The 19,697-nt window shown below is 46.6% G+C and overlaps 1 protein-coding gene across 2 annotated transcripts in view; it reads right to left on the reverse strand.

Annotated features, from left to right (window-relative positions):
* The window catches only part of GRID1 (glutamate ionotropic receptor delta type subunit 1), a 686,225-nt gene that overhangs the window by 261,127 nt on the left and 405,401 nt on the right, over positions 1–19,697 (reverse strand). For both annotated transcript variants that reach the window (XM_047761781.1, XM_047761782.1), the window contains exon 5: positions 1,568–1,621. In XM_047761781.1, the coding sequence (XP_047617737.1) occupies positions 1,568–1,621 (54 nt within the window). The remainder of the gene's footprint in view (positions 1–1,567; positions 1,622–19,697) is intronic.

Below are 19,697 nucleotides of genomic sequence, written 5' to 3' on the forward strand. Positions count from 1 at the left end.
GAAATGCCTGTAGGAGGGAGGAGGCCAAGGCCAGTTAGGGTGTAATTGGTGAAGAGCAGATCAGGCAACAGTGAAGCCTTGGTGTTCGCATTCCTCCCGGGGCCCAAACCAGTGGGATGTCCAGCCATGGGAGAAATTTCCAATTTACCCCCTTTAAATGGTTACACTGACTCCTGCCCCCACCAGCTGCAGAGGGGGGTGTATCACATACTTACACACTATCAATGAAAAAAAACGCTGCCTGCTAATAAACAAAAGATACTGCAGCCATCAAGGCATTACATTACAGCTGCCCTGAAGATGAGCTTTTAGGGAACTCAGGGTAGAAACAGGATGCCCGTCATCTAGCAATCAGCCTTTGCAGCCACCCTGGATGGTGAACCCTGAGGAGACTCAGGATGAGAAAGCACAGGATACTGGCCCTAGATAGATGAGGTGCTTATCATAGGAACGATTTCAGTGAGTCCTGAATTTTGCACCTTCCTATGCATAGAAAAGTGGGAAGTCCCTTAGCTTGAGATATCTGGGTTTTTTTCATCAACAGCAATCTCTTTTTTTTTTTTCTTTTCTTTTTATAGCTGTACCTGTAGTATATGGAATTTCCTGGGTTAGGGGTTGAATTGGAGCTGCAGCTGCTGGCCTACACCACAGCCGCGGCAACACCAGATCCAAGCAGCATCTGCAACCTCTGCTTCAGCTTGTGGCAATGCTGGAGCCTTAACCCACTGAGCGAGGCCAGGGATGGAACCTGCATCCTCAATGTCAGATCCTTAACCTGCTAAGCCACAATGGGAACTCCTAATTAACAGTAATCTTTTGATGTTCCAACTATTTGGTCTTTGTTGCAAGACATCTCCTGGCCCCTCCCTTACCTCTTTGGAGCAGTCTCAGAGTTATCTGAGTGTCCTGGGCTTAAGTCCCCAGTTCTGTCCGCCAAATAAAACACAATTCTCAACCTTTAGATTACACATTTTTTTTCAGTTGACAATACTCCCGCATACACATTCTCAGCCCTATACACTGACACATACACTCTTTAGTACACACACTGATGACAACCCCCCCACACACACACACTTAGGCACACAGATCCATACATAGTCTCACAAATATATACAGCCACACACTCAAACACACACCCATGCCGTCTTATACACACACACTCATACATAGTCACCTTACACACCTCCAACCTCCTGCAGGAAATGCAGCCTCCATCCCCTCTTCATTCTTCCACCTGTCCCCTCTGCAACCCATTTTCTAACCTGCCCTCACCTCTCTGTTCTCTGACCCCTGACTGGTGGTCTCCCCTCACCCGCATATCTAACACCTGACACCACCTCTTTGACTCTTGGACTCAGATCTCCACTGTTTCCCTGGTTTCTGCTCCAGGGGAGCATCTTGACGGCTCCCTTCCAACTCTTTCGCCTGTTGTCATGCACAGTGGAGCCCTGGAAATCCCTCCAGCTCCCCAAGTCAGAACTGGACCTGAAAGGATGGCGCAGTGATTTCCCAAGGGGAACGGGCTCAGGGCAGGCCATGCCCCTCACCATTCTGGGGCTCTTACCTCATTCACAAACACCCAGTGGCTGTCCTTGGAAGCCAGGTTGGTCTCCACGGCCTGCAGAGAGAGAAAGAAAAAAAGAAAAAAAAAAAAAGAGAGAACAAAGAACATGAACAGAAGCAAGCCAGAAGCTGGCAGACACACACAGGATGATTGCCGAGATGGGGTTTGATAAACATTGTTCTTGGAGAATATTTTCTTCACAAAACACGCCGTCCCCCTAGGGCCAGCTCTGGCTGCCTTTGCTACAAAATGCATCATTTGAACACGGATGTCTGCTTTCCTGCTGTTCTTTGGAGCTCTCATGCACCCGCCCCGAGCAAGGTTAGAAGCTCCAGTTCCTGCAGGAATCACAGGGCCACAGGTGGGCGCACACCACCCCCTCGCAGAATGCCTGCAAACACCTTTCAGGAGGGGCACTGGGGGGCGGGGTTGAGTGTCATCATTGCCTGGGCTAGAGAATCAGGAATCTGGAACAAGGGATTTATAGCAGCTTGTCCAGCCGTGCCCAACAACACCGAGAAAGTTGGCAGCTCCCAGCTGGGGCTCTGAGCTCCCTTCAGCTCTAAAGAACCCAACAAGGACCCTAGAACTGGCTCTTTTTGGTTCCTGGGCAGTGACCTCACCCCCATCACTCTCTCCTAGAGCACTTTTTTTCTATTTCTTTATAGAATTTGCTGTGTCTGTGCTTGAACAGGTATCAGTTTATTTATTTCTTGTTGTCTATCTCCAGGTTAGCAGGTGTCCATGAAGTCAGAGGCCATGTCTGTGGCTGTCACACTTGTGAGCCAGAACCTTACACTATAACCAGCTACACTATAACCAGAACCTTACACTATAACCTTACACTACAACCTTACACTATAAACAGTGTTCAATATATAAGGGAATACTCTTGTAATATATGAATGAAGTATAGGAGAGCAAGGCAGATGGGACCTAGTTACTTATTTTGTTGCTCATAAGTATTTATGAGTGCTTTTCCCCTCCTTTAGTTGGAGATCTGAGCAACTGAAAAAAGAGAAGAAACTAACAGTTTTCAAGCCCATCCTAAAGGAATACTCACAGTTAGCACGTGCCAAGCATGGCTGAGTGCCAGGCACTGCCAGGCCATCTGTAAACCTGGGGGAGAGCTCAGATTGTAGTTCTCTTTCATTTTTACTTTTTTTGATATTTTGGTAATGTGATTTTTATTACTCTTTTTATTTGAAAAAATATAGAATAATCAAAACATTCAAAATTACCCCTTCAATCTGGCCCCATTTTCTTTTAATGTGCTGAAGCAGTGAAAATGCCCTAGGCACCCCCTCCAAATTCATCCCCTAGAGACTGTTCGAATTGGCCCCTTCCAGAAGTTTTCAGTCACATCTGCATGTATGTACCTACAAACACAGAGCAGACAGATTTTTTTTTTTAAGGGATCATGCAATACACATCCAGTTACAATAGACATTTCTGAATTATCAGTGTATCAAAACTGTCTTTCCTCATCAGTACATAGAGATCTGATTCGTTCTTCTTAACAGATGAGGCATTAAGGGGAAGGAGCCTGCCTGCTCCCATGACCCAGTGTATGTGGGACCTAGGTCATGACACCATTAATGCACAGGGTCCTGTTAGAACCTCATCTCCACAGGGGATGGACACATTTGCTGGCCAGCACAATAAGCATGTGGAATAGGGCCCATGGGAGTGCCGGCTGTAGCATCCCTGTCTCCTACAGACAGCTCCCCATAGGACACCAAGGGTGGGTGGGCACGGGGGCCTTCTCTGGGCTGGGTCAGGGTGAAGGACATAGACTCTCCTCCAGCCTACAAATGAGAAGGTACCAGCCCCTGGAAGACAAGTGGGGATGGGAGTCTGGACCTGACTGGAAAGGGATGGCCTCCATCAGCTGTCATTTAACCACTCTGGCACCTGTTCAACTATACAATGTAGACAACACTTGCCCCCTCTTGTTGGCCAAGGTGCGTAAACTATTTTAAGTCCTCAGTCTCAAGAAGCAATGAACACACAGGAAGGCCTCCAGACAAGTCCCAAGCCCCTTCCCACAAAGCAGGCATGGGAAGTGTGGGTCCCCCTCCTTTGTGAGTTCCACCATTGTCCCTTGACTCGCCCACATTCTTGGGTCCTGAGAGACTTCTCCAGCCATAGGAGTCCTCCTTCTCTTTAAGAGCTGGGCCCACATGGAATGCTGTCTTCCCCAGGATAAATGAGTTATGTCTCAAAATACCTTGGCCATTCCCTCCCTGACCTCAGGAAGAAACCTTCAAGAGTTCTTGGAAGAAGGTAGCTCTTAGAGAGGCCAAGCCCTGTACCTGGGTCCCTCATGGAGCCAGGAACTAAAGACACCTCCCATCCCATGCTACAGACTCCACAAACCAGGCCCTCTGCACAGAAAGCAGGGGGACTTTGGAGCCAGTGGCTCTCCGAGGAGCCCTCAGACCCTCAGGCAGGGTGGGGAAGGCAGAGCTACCCAGCCCACAGCCTCCCTCCTCTCCACACACAAACTTTCAGGAATATCTTCAGAAACCAGAGGCCTGGGGGGAGCTGGGGAGGGCAAAGTGGACACATATCTGTGCTCTGAAATAACTGCAGCACATGGCTGGGCTCTGACTTGCCTCCATTCCCAATGCCTCAGCATTTGCTTAATGCTCATGTCAAGGACAATCAGCGACATACTCATTGACATACTCATTAAATCTGCACCTGATACAGGACTGGGGGCTGTCATAACATCTGAGAAACCTGGAACACTGCACCAAATCTAAGGAGATGCAGTTGAACAAGGCTGAACTCAAAAGGCTTATGCTTGGGTTATGGGAGCAGAAAGACAAATGGGGAGATGAGATTTGAAAAAAAACTGTTAAATAGAGACCTATGAAAAGGCAGGGGGCTGGGCATCTGTTCTGCCCCTTGGGGGGTTGCCTACTGTACCACTGTGCTTGATGGAAGGCACTGCAGACCCAGGAAGTGGTTATGGAGTGAGACAGTGTAAACCAATGGCCAGTTACAGTCATCAGTTCAGGTGTGCAAGAGAGGCTGGAATTGCTCTTTGCAGCCTCTGAGAGTTGATTTAGGACCAAGGTCTTCAGTACTCCGGGGAACAGATATCAACTCAATATAGTAGAGAACTTTCTGACTTTCCAAGGAGTTCAATATGGAACGAGTTGTCTCAGAGGCAGCAAGGTCTCATTGAGGAAATGCCTGAATGGAAGGCAGATAGTAATGCCATAAATGGTATGTAAGTGTCAGCATGGAGGTTGATGATGGTGGAGCCACGGTCAACACTTCATCATGCAGTGGCATTCTGCGACAATGATCCTCAAGTCTGGGTGCATGTAAGAACCTCCTAGGGAGCTTTTAAAGATGCAGACCCTGGATCCTCACTCCCTGGATTTCTAGTTCACCGGGAATGGTCATGTGCCTGAGATGCTGTGTTGTTTCAGAGTTCTGAACCCCAGCTCTTAGCCTCCAGGGCTGGGATCTCTGCTCTAGAATGTACAGTTTTGTGTACCTGAAGGTGTAGATGCACCTGTACAGGTGAGAGGTCCTCCAGCGTTCCTGCAGGAGCCAGCAGTGCGAAGGACCTGACTCAGTTGCAGGGAGCAGGTGGGAGCCCAGGCTATACGAAGGCATCTTCCCACCTGGTCTCAGACTCAAGCATGGAAGATATTGATGGAGAGAATTGATCAGAAAACCCCACAGGACAACTGGCCAACTTCCCTGTCCTACTTTCCCTCACCAATTAGCAATTAGCTAATTTGTTAAGCCTCTTTTCCCTGCATGGAGATAAATAGCACTTGGCTGCTGCCTTTTCCAGAAGGTGCAACTCACACAGAAGCTGAGATAGATGGTGAGAAGAAGCCACCGCAGATTTAGCAAGAACAGCCCCTCCTGCTTGCTTACTGGAGAGCTGTCAGCTCTATGGGCAAAGCCCTAAATGCTTCCAGCCCAGTGGACAGTGTCCACTTCCAAGTGCCATCATTTCCCTGATCCTCTCCAGCCATGTCTGAGGCATGTGGGGTCCCCCGAGCCCTTCCTTTCAGCTCAGAGGCAGCAAGGTAGGGGGGAGGCAGGAAGGTGAAGCATTCAAATCCCAGGTCTGCCTCTGCTTAGCGGAGTGCTCCTGGGTGAGATATTCCACCTCTCTGAGCAGCAGTCCCATGCCTATAAGGTATTCAGATGCCAGGAGCACTACTGATGGTCTGCCCAGGTCCCCACTTAATCCCATTAGGAATTCTCAGCCCACTGGCTCCCCATGTACATTTACTGCCAGTGGCAGACACTGTGGCTCAGCTGTCAAAATCCTCCTTGGCATTCACAGAAACGTACACCCTCACTAAGGTCTGAGGGTGCTACGCACACAATCCTCAGCTGCCCTGTGCCCTGATGGCCACTGCTCAGAGTGTGAGCTCAGCTGCTTCTGGATTCATTTTGTGGGACCAGCTAATATGGCCTCATTCCTCACTTGCTTATGCACCCTCCCTGGCTGTCTTCACTTCTTGTTCCACATTTCCACTCCTCTGCGGGTTTGTTTGTTTGTTTGTTTTAATTCCCCTGGAAACATTTCTTAAGAAATCATTGTCACACAAACCCTCACCTCAAAGTGTGCTTCTGGGAAGCCAACCCGAGATAAACACGTCCCTTCCTGGGGTTACTGCAAGAATTAAATGAAATTATGGGTGAAGCTTCCAGCCCAGAAAGAAGCTCGTTCCAGATGATCGCTTAACACGAAGGTCCTCCCCATTCCTTCCACTCATATCCTTCCTGGTTGTCATGTGATAGTCTCTTCTGAATGTGGCAGAAGCAGGTAACCTCTCCTGTGTTCCTTCCTTCATTCAACAGATGGTATCAGCCAAACTCAGCAGACAGGTGTGAGCCAGGAGCCTCATCCACTCCATCATGGAGCCAACAGTGGCCAAAAGTCCAATAATCAACACACCAGGCAAGTGTGGTCAGCACTGTCTCCTCCACGAGTCCACAGACCCTTCAAGGCGGCATAATGTGCAGTCTCCCCCCATCCCAGCTTCACTGTGTAACACTGTTGGTGTCTGCAGGGGAGCACAAGGCCAACTAGACAAATAAAGGGCAGTCTCTTCATGCCAAGGGCAGGGCAGGGTGTGGAGCTGGTCTTCTGCTCAGGTGGGCTCTTGGGTCCTTGCTCTTAGCAGGTAGGAAGGCCAGTTTCCTGCAACTAGGCCTCCCTTCCCAGCACCATGGCTAGGAACAACCTACTAAATAATACAGCGGCAGATAATGGAAGCCTGACAACTGTAGGAGCTCCACACGGACCCTGTGGGCACTGGAAACTAGGTCTCAGTGAACCCAAGGGATGTCAGCCATGATGCACTGCCTCGGCACAGTACAGGCAGCCCTGGGGAGGTCACTGCTATGAGCCCCTGAAAGGCCACACCAGACCATCAGAGCCCAAAGTCTCCTGTGGTCCCTCGATAGACTGCCAAGCAGAGAACTTTAGAAGAACTGGGGCGCTGACTCCTATTTGAGCCCATTTTGAACAGAAGACGAGGCCCAAGATGTTCTAGATAGCATGTAGCCCACGGAAAGGGCTGGGATGATGGACACAGGCAGCCAGTGGGAAGGGACTTGCAGAGGCCGAACTGGATGTCTGCCCTTGTTCTGACCCCCAGGTACCACCCTTTGGAGAGATAAGTGCACTGTCATAGGTAGACCTTTGTTAGGGGAAGTGGAAGGCAGCCGTTTTCCCCAAACTGGGGGAGGGGAATGTGCCTCCTTATCCATGAGCAGCAGTCCCCATCAGAACCTCCAAGTGCCTTTTCCCATGGCCAGTGGCATCTACAGAGCTGGGGCAGAAGTGATACAGGACATGCCATCCTGCAGGCCTGCTAGGGGCTAAGGGATATTTAGATCCTATTCTGGCCACCCAGCCACCTCGATCCCATAGTTTCCATAGTGAAGCTGATGCAGACAAAACCAGTTCCTGGCTGGCTCCCCAAAGCTCTGGACACAGAGCAGCCCCTAACGCCACCAGGGATAGGATGTGTGGGGCGGCACACCTAAAAGGGTCTAGGGAGGTGCCTGACCACGGGGAGGTGAGGATCTGTCCTAATATACAAACACCTGGAAGAAAGCCGAGAAGGGATCAGAGGAAGCATCCCCAGCCTTGGTCTCCTTCCTCTGGGCCCTCAGACTTTCATGTGGGACTAAGCTGCAGCAATTTCTAGGGTCAATGAGAATCTGTTTTTATCGAGCACCAGCCAGATACTTCAATACGACATGTCCACTTCATATCCACAGGCCTCACTTTATTCCCAACACCCTAAGGAGCCAGGCAGCTTCTCACTCCATTTCACAGCCAGGAAACTAAGATCTGGATCTAGACTCATACATCACACAGGTCCCTATTTTAGCAGAGATTGCATTTACGGTTGCGTTCATCTATCTCCAAAGCCTGTGTGCTTTTCCCTTGATCCTGCTGCTCCCCCAAAGCCTAGACAACCATCAGGGCAAGTACACAAACTCTTCTGGCCCTGGGCCTGGCCCTCTGACAATAGGAACAAAAATACTTTTTTTCTCATATCTGAGAAAAGGCCCTTAGGAGCCATGGCATCTTCCTTCCAGGGTTAACTTGTTCTCCTAAGCCTGGAATGTTGTTCCACTTGCCTTTCTCAAGTCTGATCCTGTTTCACTTTATCTTGGCCTCAAGGAGTAGTAAATGGAGTGGAAGAAAACCTCCACATGGACGCCTTCCAGCAACATCGCTGAGGATTTGCTTTACAAAATACAAATGCCACTGACTATTTATGTATGTGTTCATTGCTGGCCACTTATCCAACACCCTCCCAACACTGGGAGCCTGAGATAATGAAAGCTTGTCGATGATTAGCATCTTTTTAAAACCCCAACGCTAACATTTCCGAACATTCCCCCCATGGAACCTGGGGCCTGGCATTTTCCCAAGGACAGATATCACGCTAACTTTAAAGACCCACTGCCGCCTTGGCAACATGCCATTTAGGAACAATTCTCACTGTGCAATGTCACCCCTTGGAAGCAGGAGGGAGTGCAACACCCCGCACTTGCCAAGAAGGGGAGTAGCTGCTTGCAAGACTATAGATAATTTCAGGAGCCCGTTTACAAGGAAATCAGCAAGGCAGCCCCCATGAGGCCCGAGTTTCAAAAATTGACCCAAAACCACATGGAACCCCATACAGGGCGGTGATCACTGAGCTATGTCTGGCCAGGTCATGCTTCCTAGGGGTCTGCCTTCCTGAGGAAAGGGTCTAAGCTTCCGGCCCAGATACTTTTCCTGGCTCCCCAAAGCTCTGGACATAGAGCAGCCCATAACGCCTTGTCTCCAGAACCTCCTCTAGGGCCTTGCTTTCCCCAGAAAACTGCCTTCAGGTTCTCCCCCAGCCTCCCATGCCTCCTACTTCTGGCTCCATCTTAACTCCAGGATCTCAGTGGGGAATCTTGACCCTTCAGGGTTTTCTCTTTCAGTTTTGTCTTCCAAGCCCTTCCCAGGAGATGGTCCCACCTGATCAAGTGTGAGTTATCTGTTTCTGCCATTCCCATCACTCTGCTGGAGTTTCTTTAAAGCCCAGGGCCCTCACCCTTGGTGGGAGCAGGAAACACAGCCACCTGAGCACATGTTGGGGTGGGGGGGCAGTTTTCTGGAAGATGGTGGAGATAAGGAATTCACTCCAGGTACACAAGGCCATCTGGGGAAGGTGTGGCAGAATTAATCCTGTGAGCTTCCAAACATAACTCTGGGACAAGTAAGAGGGGGTTTTTTGCTCCGGGAGATCTGAGCCTGTGGCCTGGGAGTTCATGGAACGCTCTGGCTGGGAGAGGAGGAATGGAGATGAGGGCTGCTTGCAGGCTGGGTACCACTGCTGACACTGAACAACTCTGCCACCCACTCTGGAGCAAAGCCCTCTATACGTGAAACTTCACTGAGTCTCAAGCAGCCCCTGAATGGAGGTTCTGATCTGAGCCTACAGGTGGGGAAACTTGCCCAGAATCTCCCAGCAAGCACACAATCAGGACCTTCATCCTGCTGTATAGCACAGAGAACTATATCCAATCTCTTGTGATAGAACATGACGGAAGATAACACAAGAAAAACATAATACACACACACACACACACACACATCTGGGTCACCTGGGTGTACATCAGAAATTGGCCCAACATTATAAATCAACTATATTTTAATAATAATAAAAAGTCTTTCAGATGCCAAAGCCCATGCACTTCTGAGCACAACGATGACTTGCAGACTAAGCAAAGACGAACTCATTTTTGGCACGTTTTGTAGATGTTTAATGCAAAACCAAGAGTTGCGCTGAAAGGTGATGCAGATAGTGGTAAGGACTGGTGTGTGGACCCAGGGAGCCACAGGGACTTCTGTAAAGTTGGGTCCTAGATTCTAGAGTTTCTGGCCACCACCTCTCCCCAGAATTCCTGGGTCAGGTGGGGCTCTGATTGCCAAAGTGTTCCTGCACATGGAGAGCAGCCTCCAGTCCCTCACCTAGAGATGAGCTCCTCAAAGGCTGCTGGTGTAGTTGCTCCACAGCCCTGGCTGACAGTGAATTTCAGAAGATGTCTATGGGATGAATGAATGGGTGGATTCACGCTCCTGTGTAGTTCCCTAATGCTCAATATGAAGAAGGTCAGGGCATAAAATAGGAAGCCCTGTGCAGTGCAAAGGGCTATTGACATAGAGGCAGCCATCACTTTCACAGTAGGTACCAAATTAATGGAAACCCTTGTATGTGGGGCCTGGGTCCTTGCTTCCCACAGTTTCAATATGCATTTGGTTTCCAGTTAACATTGTGCCATGCAAAGTAAGTCCTGCCTGTATTTGAAAGCGGCACCCCTTTTCTACACATCTGAGAGAACCTGAGAATGAAATGATCTTGAAAGGTGGATAAATGCAGATTTCGTGACCTTTAGAAGCTGATGGAAACATGATCAAATTTTAGAGCTTTTCTGTGGGAATGTAATCATTTCTTCATTTGTGCTGAGTGCTGAACCTCCTGATGAAAAGCCCTCATATATCCTGCTTAACAACACAGTAAATTCTGGACTAGTCTGGTCAATCAATGGCATTTAAAAAGATATTACTGTAACACCAGAGAGAGAGTATTATTCATTAGATTTGTTTCTTACAGTTGCTTTGATCTCAGAAAAAAAAAAAAAAACTAGTATGGTGCTATTAGGAAAAAAGAAAGAAGGCATAATTGACTAAGTAACATGTAAAAATCTGATGGATCTGAACAGTTTCAAGTCAATCATTAGACCTCCGCAGCCTCAGTCCCCACTGTTTACCAAGTTTGAGATAAACAGCTCTGCCAAACCGCCTTCCCACTTTGAGCAGAGGGCACAAGGGCCAGGTCACAGCCTCAGGGGGCTGAAGATTCATTACAGATCATTTGTGGATCCTTCAGATGAAATAGAGACAGGTTCCAGGGCTGTGCAGGAAGTGCAATTGACTGTAATAAAAAGTGAGAATATGCTACATGTGGACAATTTATGAGGAAGCGTTAATATCAGCAGAAAGATGAAATGGAGTCTGCTTGCAGGCACGATCTGTTTAATAAGATCAACTTGGAGAAGTGAAGCTAGGCAGTGCCAATGAGTATCAACGGATGGATACTTGTATTTTAATCAATGGTCCATAATTTCCCTGCTACCTGGAGGGCGTAGAAGCCAAATAAGGCTCTCCATGTCCTCATGCTCACAGACATCCAAGCTGTCCTGATGGGAGGGGATGGGAGCCAGCCCTTCCGTCAATCCTGCCTCATGGCAGAGAAAGGTATCCCCAGCCATGAGACATAGCCACATGGAGACTGCCGCACACCCATTTGTGGGGACTGAGGTGGACAACAGGACAATGACTGCTGAGCTTATTTACACCCTGCTGTGGTTTCATGAGAGCAGCCGCCTGCCTCTGCACTGGGCTGTGAACAATCTCACCACCCGGTCCCCCAGGGGCAGCGGACGTAGCTCTTGGGTGGCAGGTGGCTGCGCTGAACCATTTCTCATACACTCTGCTGTTCAGCTCTAGCTTCAAGCGGTTTTTAGATATGAGCAAACGCAAAGTCGAAAACTGATTAGGAATGTTTTCTTCTCCCTCCCATGGGTATTTGCACGTTCATACTGGAGTCTGAGATGGCACTGCATGCAGTCAAAGACTGGCTCTGGTGACTCACAGCATCCGAAGTTGCTGAGGAGAGGGTGGGGGCCATTTGGGGCAGAAAAGTCCCTCCCAGTGCCACTGGGTCACATAATGCCTCAGAGGCCAGCCTCCAGAGCATGACTGTCAGCCCCAGAGATGCACACCCACAGCAGGATGTCCATTAGGAGAACAACTACACTGCCCAGGCTGCTCAATTAAAGCATCAGCATTCAAGGTTAATACCGTGACCCCTTCAAATCATGCCAGGAAAGTCGCTTTTGCACATGGATATAATTCCTTTCCCCAACCTAAATTGTTTTTAAAAGACGGAGCATTTGAATTCTTTTTAAGGCAATAAAGTTGAAAGTAGCAATTCTTTACCAAGCTGATAAGAGCTGCTGGGTGTAATTTGTATTATTTTTTATGAGCCTGACTTTTGGGAGAATGAAATAGAAAGAAAAATCTCTTCTTTTCAGTTCTGGAGACAAGAACCACTTCTTCCTAGGGGTGCTGGGGCGGAGTTCCCTGGCTCAGGAATTGTCAGGAAACAAGTCGCTGACTGGTGACACACGAAAGCCAAGGAGACACCCTGTGCTGGGGTGTGGGCAGGGGGCTGGGAAGCTGAGGCATAAATAGCTGCTCATATCCACGCTCAGCGTGGGACTCTGGATCCCCTGAAAATGATTCAGAGAGGCCAGGAATGGAGATCGGAGGTCTTGTGGAGCAAGGAAGAGAGGGTGTGGCAAACTCACCCTATCTACCAGAACAGAAAGAGACTCACAGACATGGAGAACAGACTTGTGGTTGTCAAGGGGGAGAGGGAAGGGAGTCAGATGGACTGGGTGTTTGGGGTTGGTAGTTGCAAACTATTACATTTAGAATGGATAAGCAACGAGGTCCTGCTGTACAGCACAGGGAACTATATCCAATCACTTGTGACAGAACACGATAGAAGATGGTATGAGAAAAAGAATGTGTATATCTGTCTATCTATATATATAATTTGTATGACTGAGTTACTTTGCTATACAGCAGAAATTGACACAACATTGTCAATTGTAAACCAACTCTACTCTAATCAAAATAAAATTCAACGAAAGAAAAGGAGAACTCTGTTTCCTTTAGTATCCACAAGATAAACTGCTCTACCACCTTTGAGATGGCTTCTCACCAAGGACAAAGCCTTTGTACCATTAGGGTTCAGGCCTGGGCACTGCCAGAAGTCTAGTCTTTACTCAAAGCCCTCTGGGCCCAACAGTGAAGGCACATCACTCTGCATGAGCTGTTAGAAGGGACCGATGCAGAAGACACATTAACATGTGCTTCACCCCCAGGGATGTGGCCCACCTGCCCCACCCTCCACCTCTGTTACCTGCACAAAGCACCTGGAAAGGCCCTACCCATGGAACAGCATCCTTTGGAAAGAAAACTCTCTTAACACAAGGCTTCCAAGCTCAGGGCTTGGAGTAGAAAAAACAATGAGAGAATTTACCACCAACCAAGCCCTGCAAACTTCCTTGGTCTGAGACACCCTGCTGGTTTCATCTAACGATCTTGGTATTAGACATGACCTTGACTCCCAGGGCAATTTGAAACCTTAAACTCTCTAAATACTCCTATTCATATGGTTGTGTGCATATACACACACACATATATATGCACACACACACACACACACATCTATACATACACACAAACAAATCTACTTCATTCACTTTGTGGGGAAAAAGTGGGACATAAAAAAAGAATTAATATCAATAAATCAATAAACACAAAATGCCCAGCACAGGCATTTCTGTCCCCAGGTCTGGAGTAGCCATTGGTCCCACCAGACCCCAAGGACAGGGAAGCTCATGGGAGTCTCAGTTCCTCCCCTGGCTGTAGACGTGATGCATCTTGATGCTGCTCTCCATGGTAGCAGTTGCCTTCGGCCCAGGGGAAGAGCTAGGTGCTGGCTAGTACCTGGTGGTGGTACCTGGTACCTGGCCCAGGAAAAGGCCACTGGCACAGAGCTAGAGGCTTCAGGCTAGAAAATGACCCACCCCACAGGCCTTCTAAGGAAAGAACAGGTATGACAGAGGCTCAAGGGAGAACAGGATTCCCTGACTCATCCACTTTATGCATTAATGTGGTGGGATGGAAAAGTCAAAGAAGTAGGTGTCACCCTCAGGAAAATCCATGAGCAGGTGGGAGGGAGGCAGCAAAAGAACACACCCATCCATTTAGCAAGCATGTCCTGGGTTCCTAATATGTGCCAGGTGCTATAAGTGATGCTACATGTGGAAATAAGGCAGTCTGGAGCCCAGTTTTTGAGTAAATCCAGCCTACTGGGAGACATAGACCCACACAGGGAGAGAATTCCATGAGATGAAGGGAGAAAGTGCAGTGAGAAAGATGCTTTCAGTGAATCAGGAACAGATACCAACTCCTGCCTGGAGAGTAAAGCTTCCATGGAGGGGGCAGGTGGTGGTGGGATGGTAGGGTCTTCAGTCTAAGGAGATAGCATGTGTAAGCCTGGAGGAGAAGAGGAGGCCTTAAGTTTGTAGAAAACAGTGGTTGAGTCACATCTTCATATCTTGTGAATAAGGGTTTTGTTCTAAAGTTATTAGATGAGGCTAAAATCAATTACATCAAAAATAGCCATGAAGATTTCTTAACTGATGGATAAAGTATAGTACAGAAAATATAATTTGCATGAAGAACTCTTCAACCGATGCCCTAACCTTCATTAATCAAATTTTCTCTATAGCGCTCAATTAAAGCTTCATTTTCTTCCCTGAGTGTATTGACTAAATCATCACCCACCCACCCAGCCCTGGGATCCCATGAGCCCTGTCCTGTCCTGCTACTGTGCTATCCATGTGGCCAGACCAAAACCTCTTCCTGGCTTGCACGTTAGGATGGGAAATGTATGGTCAGATTCGCATTCCAGAGAGGTCAGACTGGCTGTGTCAAAAAGCCCTTGAGACCAGGAACACACTCTTCCAACAGGTTCTTTCTTAGGATGTCAAGTTTTAGTGTGCACATGACCTGATAGAGAGGTAGTCATGGCATTGTCTGGCTCACATACCTATCGGCTAGAGTTAAATGTGCATGTGAATCATCCTCGCCTTGGTCATGCTGTGGCTTAAAATAAGGGTAGGAGGGTCAGTAGCATGAGGCATGAGTTATGATCTAAAATTGTGCCAGGTCCCAACCAGCAGGGTCTTATGCTATGCAATGGAGCCTGGCTTTGTCCCTATGCATTGGGAGCTTCCAGATCATGGTCAATGGAAGGGAAAAAGCTTAGGAGATGCTAAAAGTTCTCCTGTTAAAAAAAAATCTAAATAAATCTATGCTGAGGAGCATTTATATCCCCACCTTGAAGAATCACAAAAGACACTCAAAGACATGTCCTTGGAATGTTATGGGCCAAATGATGGCCTCTCTATGTTCATATGTGAAAGTGTCAGTCCCTGGGACCTCAGAAGGTAATTGTATTTCAAGGCAAAATCTTTAAAGAGTTGAGTTAAAGCAAGGCCATGAAGATGGGTCTAATCTGGAGTTCCCATCGTGGCACAACAGAAAAGAATCTGACTAGTATCCATGAGGATGAGGGTTTGATCCCTGGCCTTGCTCGGTGGGTTAAGGATCCAGGATTGCCATGAGCTGTGGTGTAAGTTGAAGATGTGGCTCAGATCTGGCATTGCTGTGGCTGTGGTGTAGGCTAGCACCTGCAGCTCCGATTAGACCCCTGGCCTAGGAACCTCCATATGTCGCAGGTGGGGCCCTAGAAAGCAAAAATAAAAAAGTAAATAATAAAAAATTAAAAAGGTGGGCCTAATCCAATTGGACTGGTGTCCTTATGACAAGAGTAAGAAACGGCAGGAGTGCATGCTCACAGAGGACAGGCCACATGAGAACAAAGAAGGCAACCATCTACCATCCCGGAAGGGAGGCTTCAGAAGAAACCAGCCCTACTTATACCTTGATCTTGGCCCTCTGGCCTCCAGATCTGTGAGACAATAAAAGCCTGTTGTGTAAACCACCCAGTCTATGGCATTGTCACAGGCATCACAAGTTTAGGAAATAAGCTAGAAAGCAGTTATAATAGTCCAGAAAATTGGTGATGAGAGCTAGAGCAAAGTGAGGTCACTATTCTTGGAGAAGAAGGGTGGGGTTCAAAGGTTTGGAAAGAAAACACTGTTAGCATATGGTCAGCAGCTGGAAGTGAGTACGATGAGAGGAGAAAAAGGACTCTGATGTGACTACTGGATGCAATTACATAATGACAGAAGATGGATCAGGCTAAATGAGGAAAACGATGAATTCCAGTGTGGCAGCGAGAAGTTGGAGAGGCAAGTCTGAAAGGTCTGGAGGGATGAGTAAGCATGGAAGTAAATGGGAATAAGGCAAGGGCTTACCTGGGGCAAAAGGTGCACAGTGCAGAGCAGCTTACACAGTATTGAGTTAGCCCAGAGTCCCCACCCTCCAACAGAAGAACCAGCAATGGCTGGTTTGATCTACAGACACCTGCGAGTTACTGCAGTTGAAGGACCAGTGATTTGTGAGGGAGGTTCCCATGCAGGAGAACAGGAGCCTCTACACCCTCCCCTTTGGACCATGTTGCTTCTACTTGTCCAGCCCAAGCTACCACGTTCTAGGGGACAACACAAAACACACCCAGCTGCCTCACTTTCAATCCCCAAGGATGTATTTTTAGCCATTTCTTTGAAATCTACTTCCACATTTCTTTTTTTTTTCTTTTTTTCTTTTTTTTTTTGTCTTTTTAGGGCCATACACACATACACACAGCATATGGAAGTTCCCAGACTAAGGGTCATATCAGAGCTGTAGCTGCCAGCCTACACCACAGCTCACAGCAATGCCAGATCCTTAACCAACTGAGGGATCAAACCGGCGTCCTCATGGGTACTAGTCAGATTTGTTTCTGCTGAGCCACCACGGGAATTCCTTGTGTTGGTTTTTTTTTTTTTTTAATTATTGTGGTTGATTTAGAATGTTCTGTCATATTTCTTAATCATTTGTTCATACTGCTATACTTGCTTGATCAGTTTTAGACATTAGCATTATCTTTTATCTTTCTGATATAGTAATAAGGATTTAAATCTCTTATACAACCCCAAACCCTTTTTGTTTCCCTTCCCAAGTACTCCCAACTTAGTTTTAGCATAATTTTTTTAAAGTTTTATTGAGGTATAGTTGATTTACAATGTTGTGGTAATTTCTGCTGTAACATAAAATGATCAGTTACACATAAACACACATCCATTCTCTCTCAGATTTTTTTCCCACATAGATCATCAGAGAATACTGAGTAGAATTCTCTGTACTATACAGCAGGTCCCCATTGGCCAATCATCCCATATACCTCAGTGTGCATATGTGTAGCACAATTTTTTACATTAAAAGGGTTGACTTGATTATGATTATGAAAATACTATTTCCTACTAAGCCAAGGAGTGGACTATAATTATTTTCCTGATTATACAATTTTGCTTTTCTTGCATTAGCAATTACCTTGATTTGTATTTATTTATACAAGTTCCATAATATATTTATTCAAATACTCACCATATAAAATAGTCTTTCGGTTCCCTTATACTCCAGAGTGAGCCTCTCAGAGCCCTCTCTCCCCTGCTTCCATATGGACCCCTGCTCTCCAGCTGGATGGTCAGGGGCTATCCTGAGACTAACCTGTTCTGCCAGTTGGACTCTCTGTACTTGTTATGACTTTTTTTTTTCTAAAGTCCATCCTACAGCTTCTTCCTAAGAAAAGGTGCATGGGGTATAAATTTTTGACTCTATATATGTATGGAATTTTTTAAAACGCTGTTATCACATTGATTATTAGTACAAACAGGGTAATACTAACTAATTGTTCTGTACTAATTGTTCTTAGTACAGAACAGAGTAATGCTAACTCTTTCACAGAAATAGTGTTTCTCCAGAATTTTCTTGAATCCATTGTTACTCCTAAGCATCCTGATGCCACTCTGATTCGTGTTCTCTTTAGGTCACCTGCCCATCTTCCTCCTCCCCCTTCTTCCCTTCCTCCTCTTCTCTCTCCCTTTCCCCTTCCTCTGCTTCCCTCTCCCCCTCCCCTTCATACCTCTCTCTAGGGCTCTGAAACTTGGCATTGAAGTACCTTTACATGAATGGAGTATTCTTTTCAATTTATTTTGGCTAAGTGCTAAACTATTACTAGGACTTTTTAGTCTGGAGACATTCCTTTTGTTCTGAGACATTTGCTTGTTTATTTCTTTGTTATTTGCCTTTTCTCTATTTTTATCTTTTCCTTCTCTAGAACTTCTGTTAGAAGAATACTAAACTTTCTGGACTGAACCATTCTCTTTTGTCAAGTTTCCTTTCCAAGTTTATACCTCTTTACTTTTGATTTTACTTCCTCAGCGTTGTCTGACAATTCAATTGGATTTCTAAATTTTCATTTATCCATTTTTTTTTTTTGTCTTCAGTTGCTATTTGGTGTTCTCAGTTCTTTTTTCATAGTATCCTGTTCATGTCTTAAGCACATAATATTTTAATATCTTTAAGATTACCAATGATACTTTCTTTCCCTTTATTTCTCTCTCTCTCCCTTTTTTTTTTTTTTTTTGTCTTTTTGGGGCCGCACCTGCGGCATATGGAGGGTCCCAGGCCACAGGTCAAATCAGAGCTGTAGCCGCTGGCCTAGGCCACAGCCACAGCACACAGGATCCAAGCCACATCTGCAACCTACACCACAGCTCACAGCAACGTCAGATCCTTAACCCTCTGAGTGAGGCCAGGGATCAAACCTACATCCTCATGGATACTAGTCAGATTCATTTCCACTGAGCCACAAAGGGAACTACTCAATAATACAGTTTCTGATGTTTTCTTCTATTCCCTAAAACAAGTTTGCCCTAGATTCATTTTCCATGTTTATTTGGTATTCTCTCTGTCATAAGAGACCTTCCTCAAATGCATAATAATCCTTGGTTGTTCTTTCACATTTAAAGTGAGGCATGCAAAAGCTCACTGCAGGGCATGAACATGGCTTGTGGAAGGATGGACTGGTGGGCTTCCTCGCTTTTGCACTGGAAGACACCTCTCTCCTCCACAATTTCAGCTCCTGGATGTCTTTTCTCCAGAGCTGTTCAGATTCTCTGGGAAAGATTATTCCCAGATCCTGCCTGAAGGGTATTCTCTAGTTGCTATTATTCCAAGAGCAGGGCAGGAAAAGGAAGTAAAGGCTTACTATTCAGCATGTAGATCTCTGCTTATTCTCCTGGTTTCTTCCACCTGCCTCATCCCACTTTCTGGGTTCTCTGGGTTCAAAGGCTCTCAAGCAGGTAGAATTAACTCACTTCTCATGAGCCTCTTTACTATCAGGCACTGAGGTTGCCACATCCTTACCTATGCTGAATCCATTACCTTTCCCCCATCCACTCTCTATTTTCCAGAAACTAGTCCCAAGCTCTCAACAACTGTTGTCTCCTCACATGTACACTTTGATCTCATGGGTTTATAATGTTTAACTTTACTGACATTTTTAATTTTTTAAAGTAGCTTCAGGCATAATATGAGAAAAAGAATATGTGTGTGTGTGTGTGTGTGTGTGTGTGTGTGTGTGTATCCCCAGTCATATATATATGACTGGGTCACTTTGCTATACAGCAGAAATTGGCACAACATTTTAAATCAACTACACTTTAATCTAAAAAATATGTGTAAAAAATAAATTAAGAGAAAAATAAAATAGTTTAGGAAAAGAAGAGTTAAACATAAGCAATAAATCATATTTTTTTTTTTTGTTTTTTAGGGCTTCACCTGTGACATGTGGAAGTTTCCAGGCTAGGGGTCAAATTGGAGTTGCAGCTGTTGGCCTACATCATAGCCACAGCAATGCAAGATCCGAGCCATGTCTATGACCTACACCACAGCTCAGGGCAATGTTGGATCCCTAAACCTCTGAGCAGGGCCAGG

The sequence above is a fragment of the Phacochoerus africanus genome, chromosome 15, assembly GCF_016906955.1.
Source record: "Phacochoerus africanus isolate WHEZ1 chromosome 15, ROS_Pafr_v1, whole genome shotgun sequence".
NCBI classification, from domain to species: Eukaryota; Metazoa; Chordata; class Mammalia; order Artiodactyla; family Suidae; genus Phacochoerus; species Phacochoerus africanus.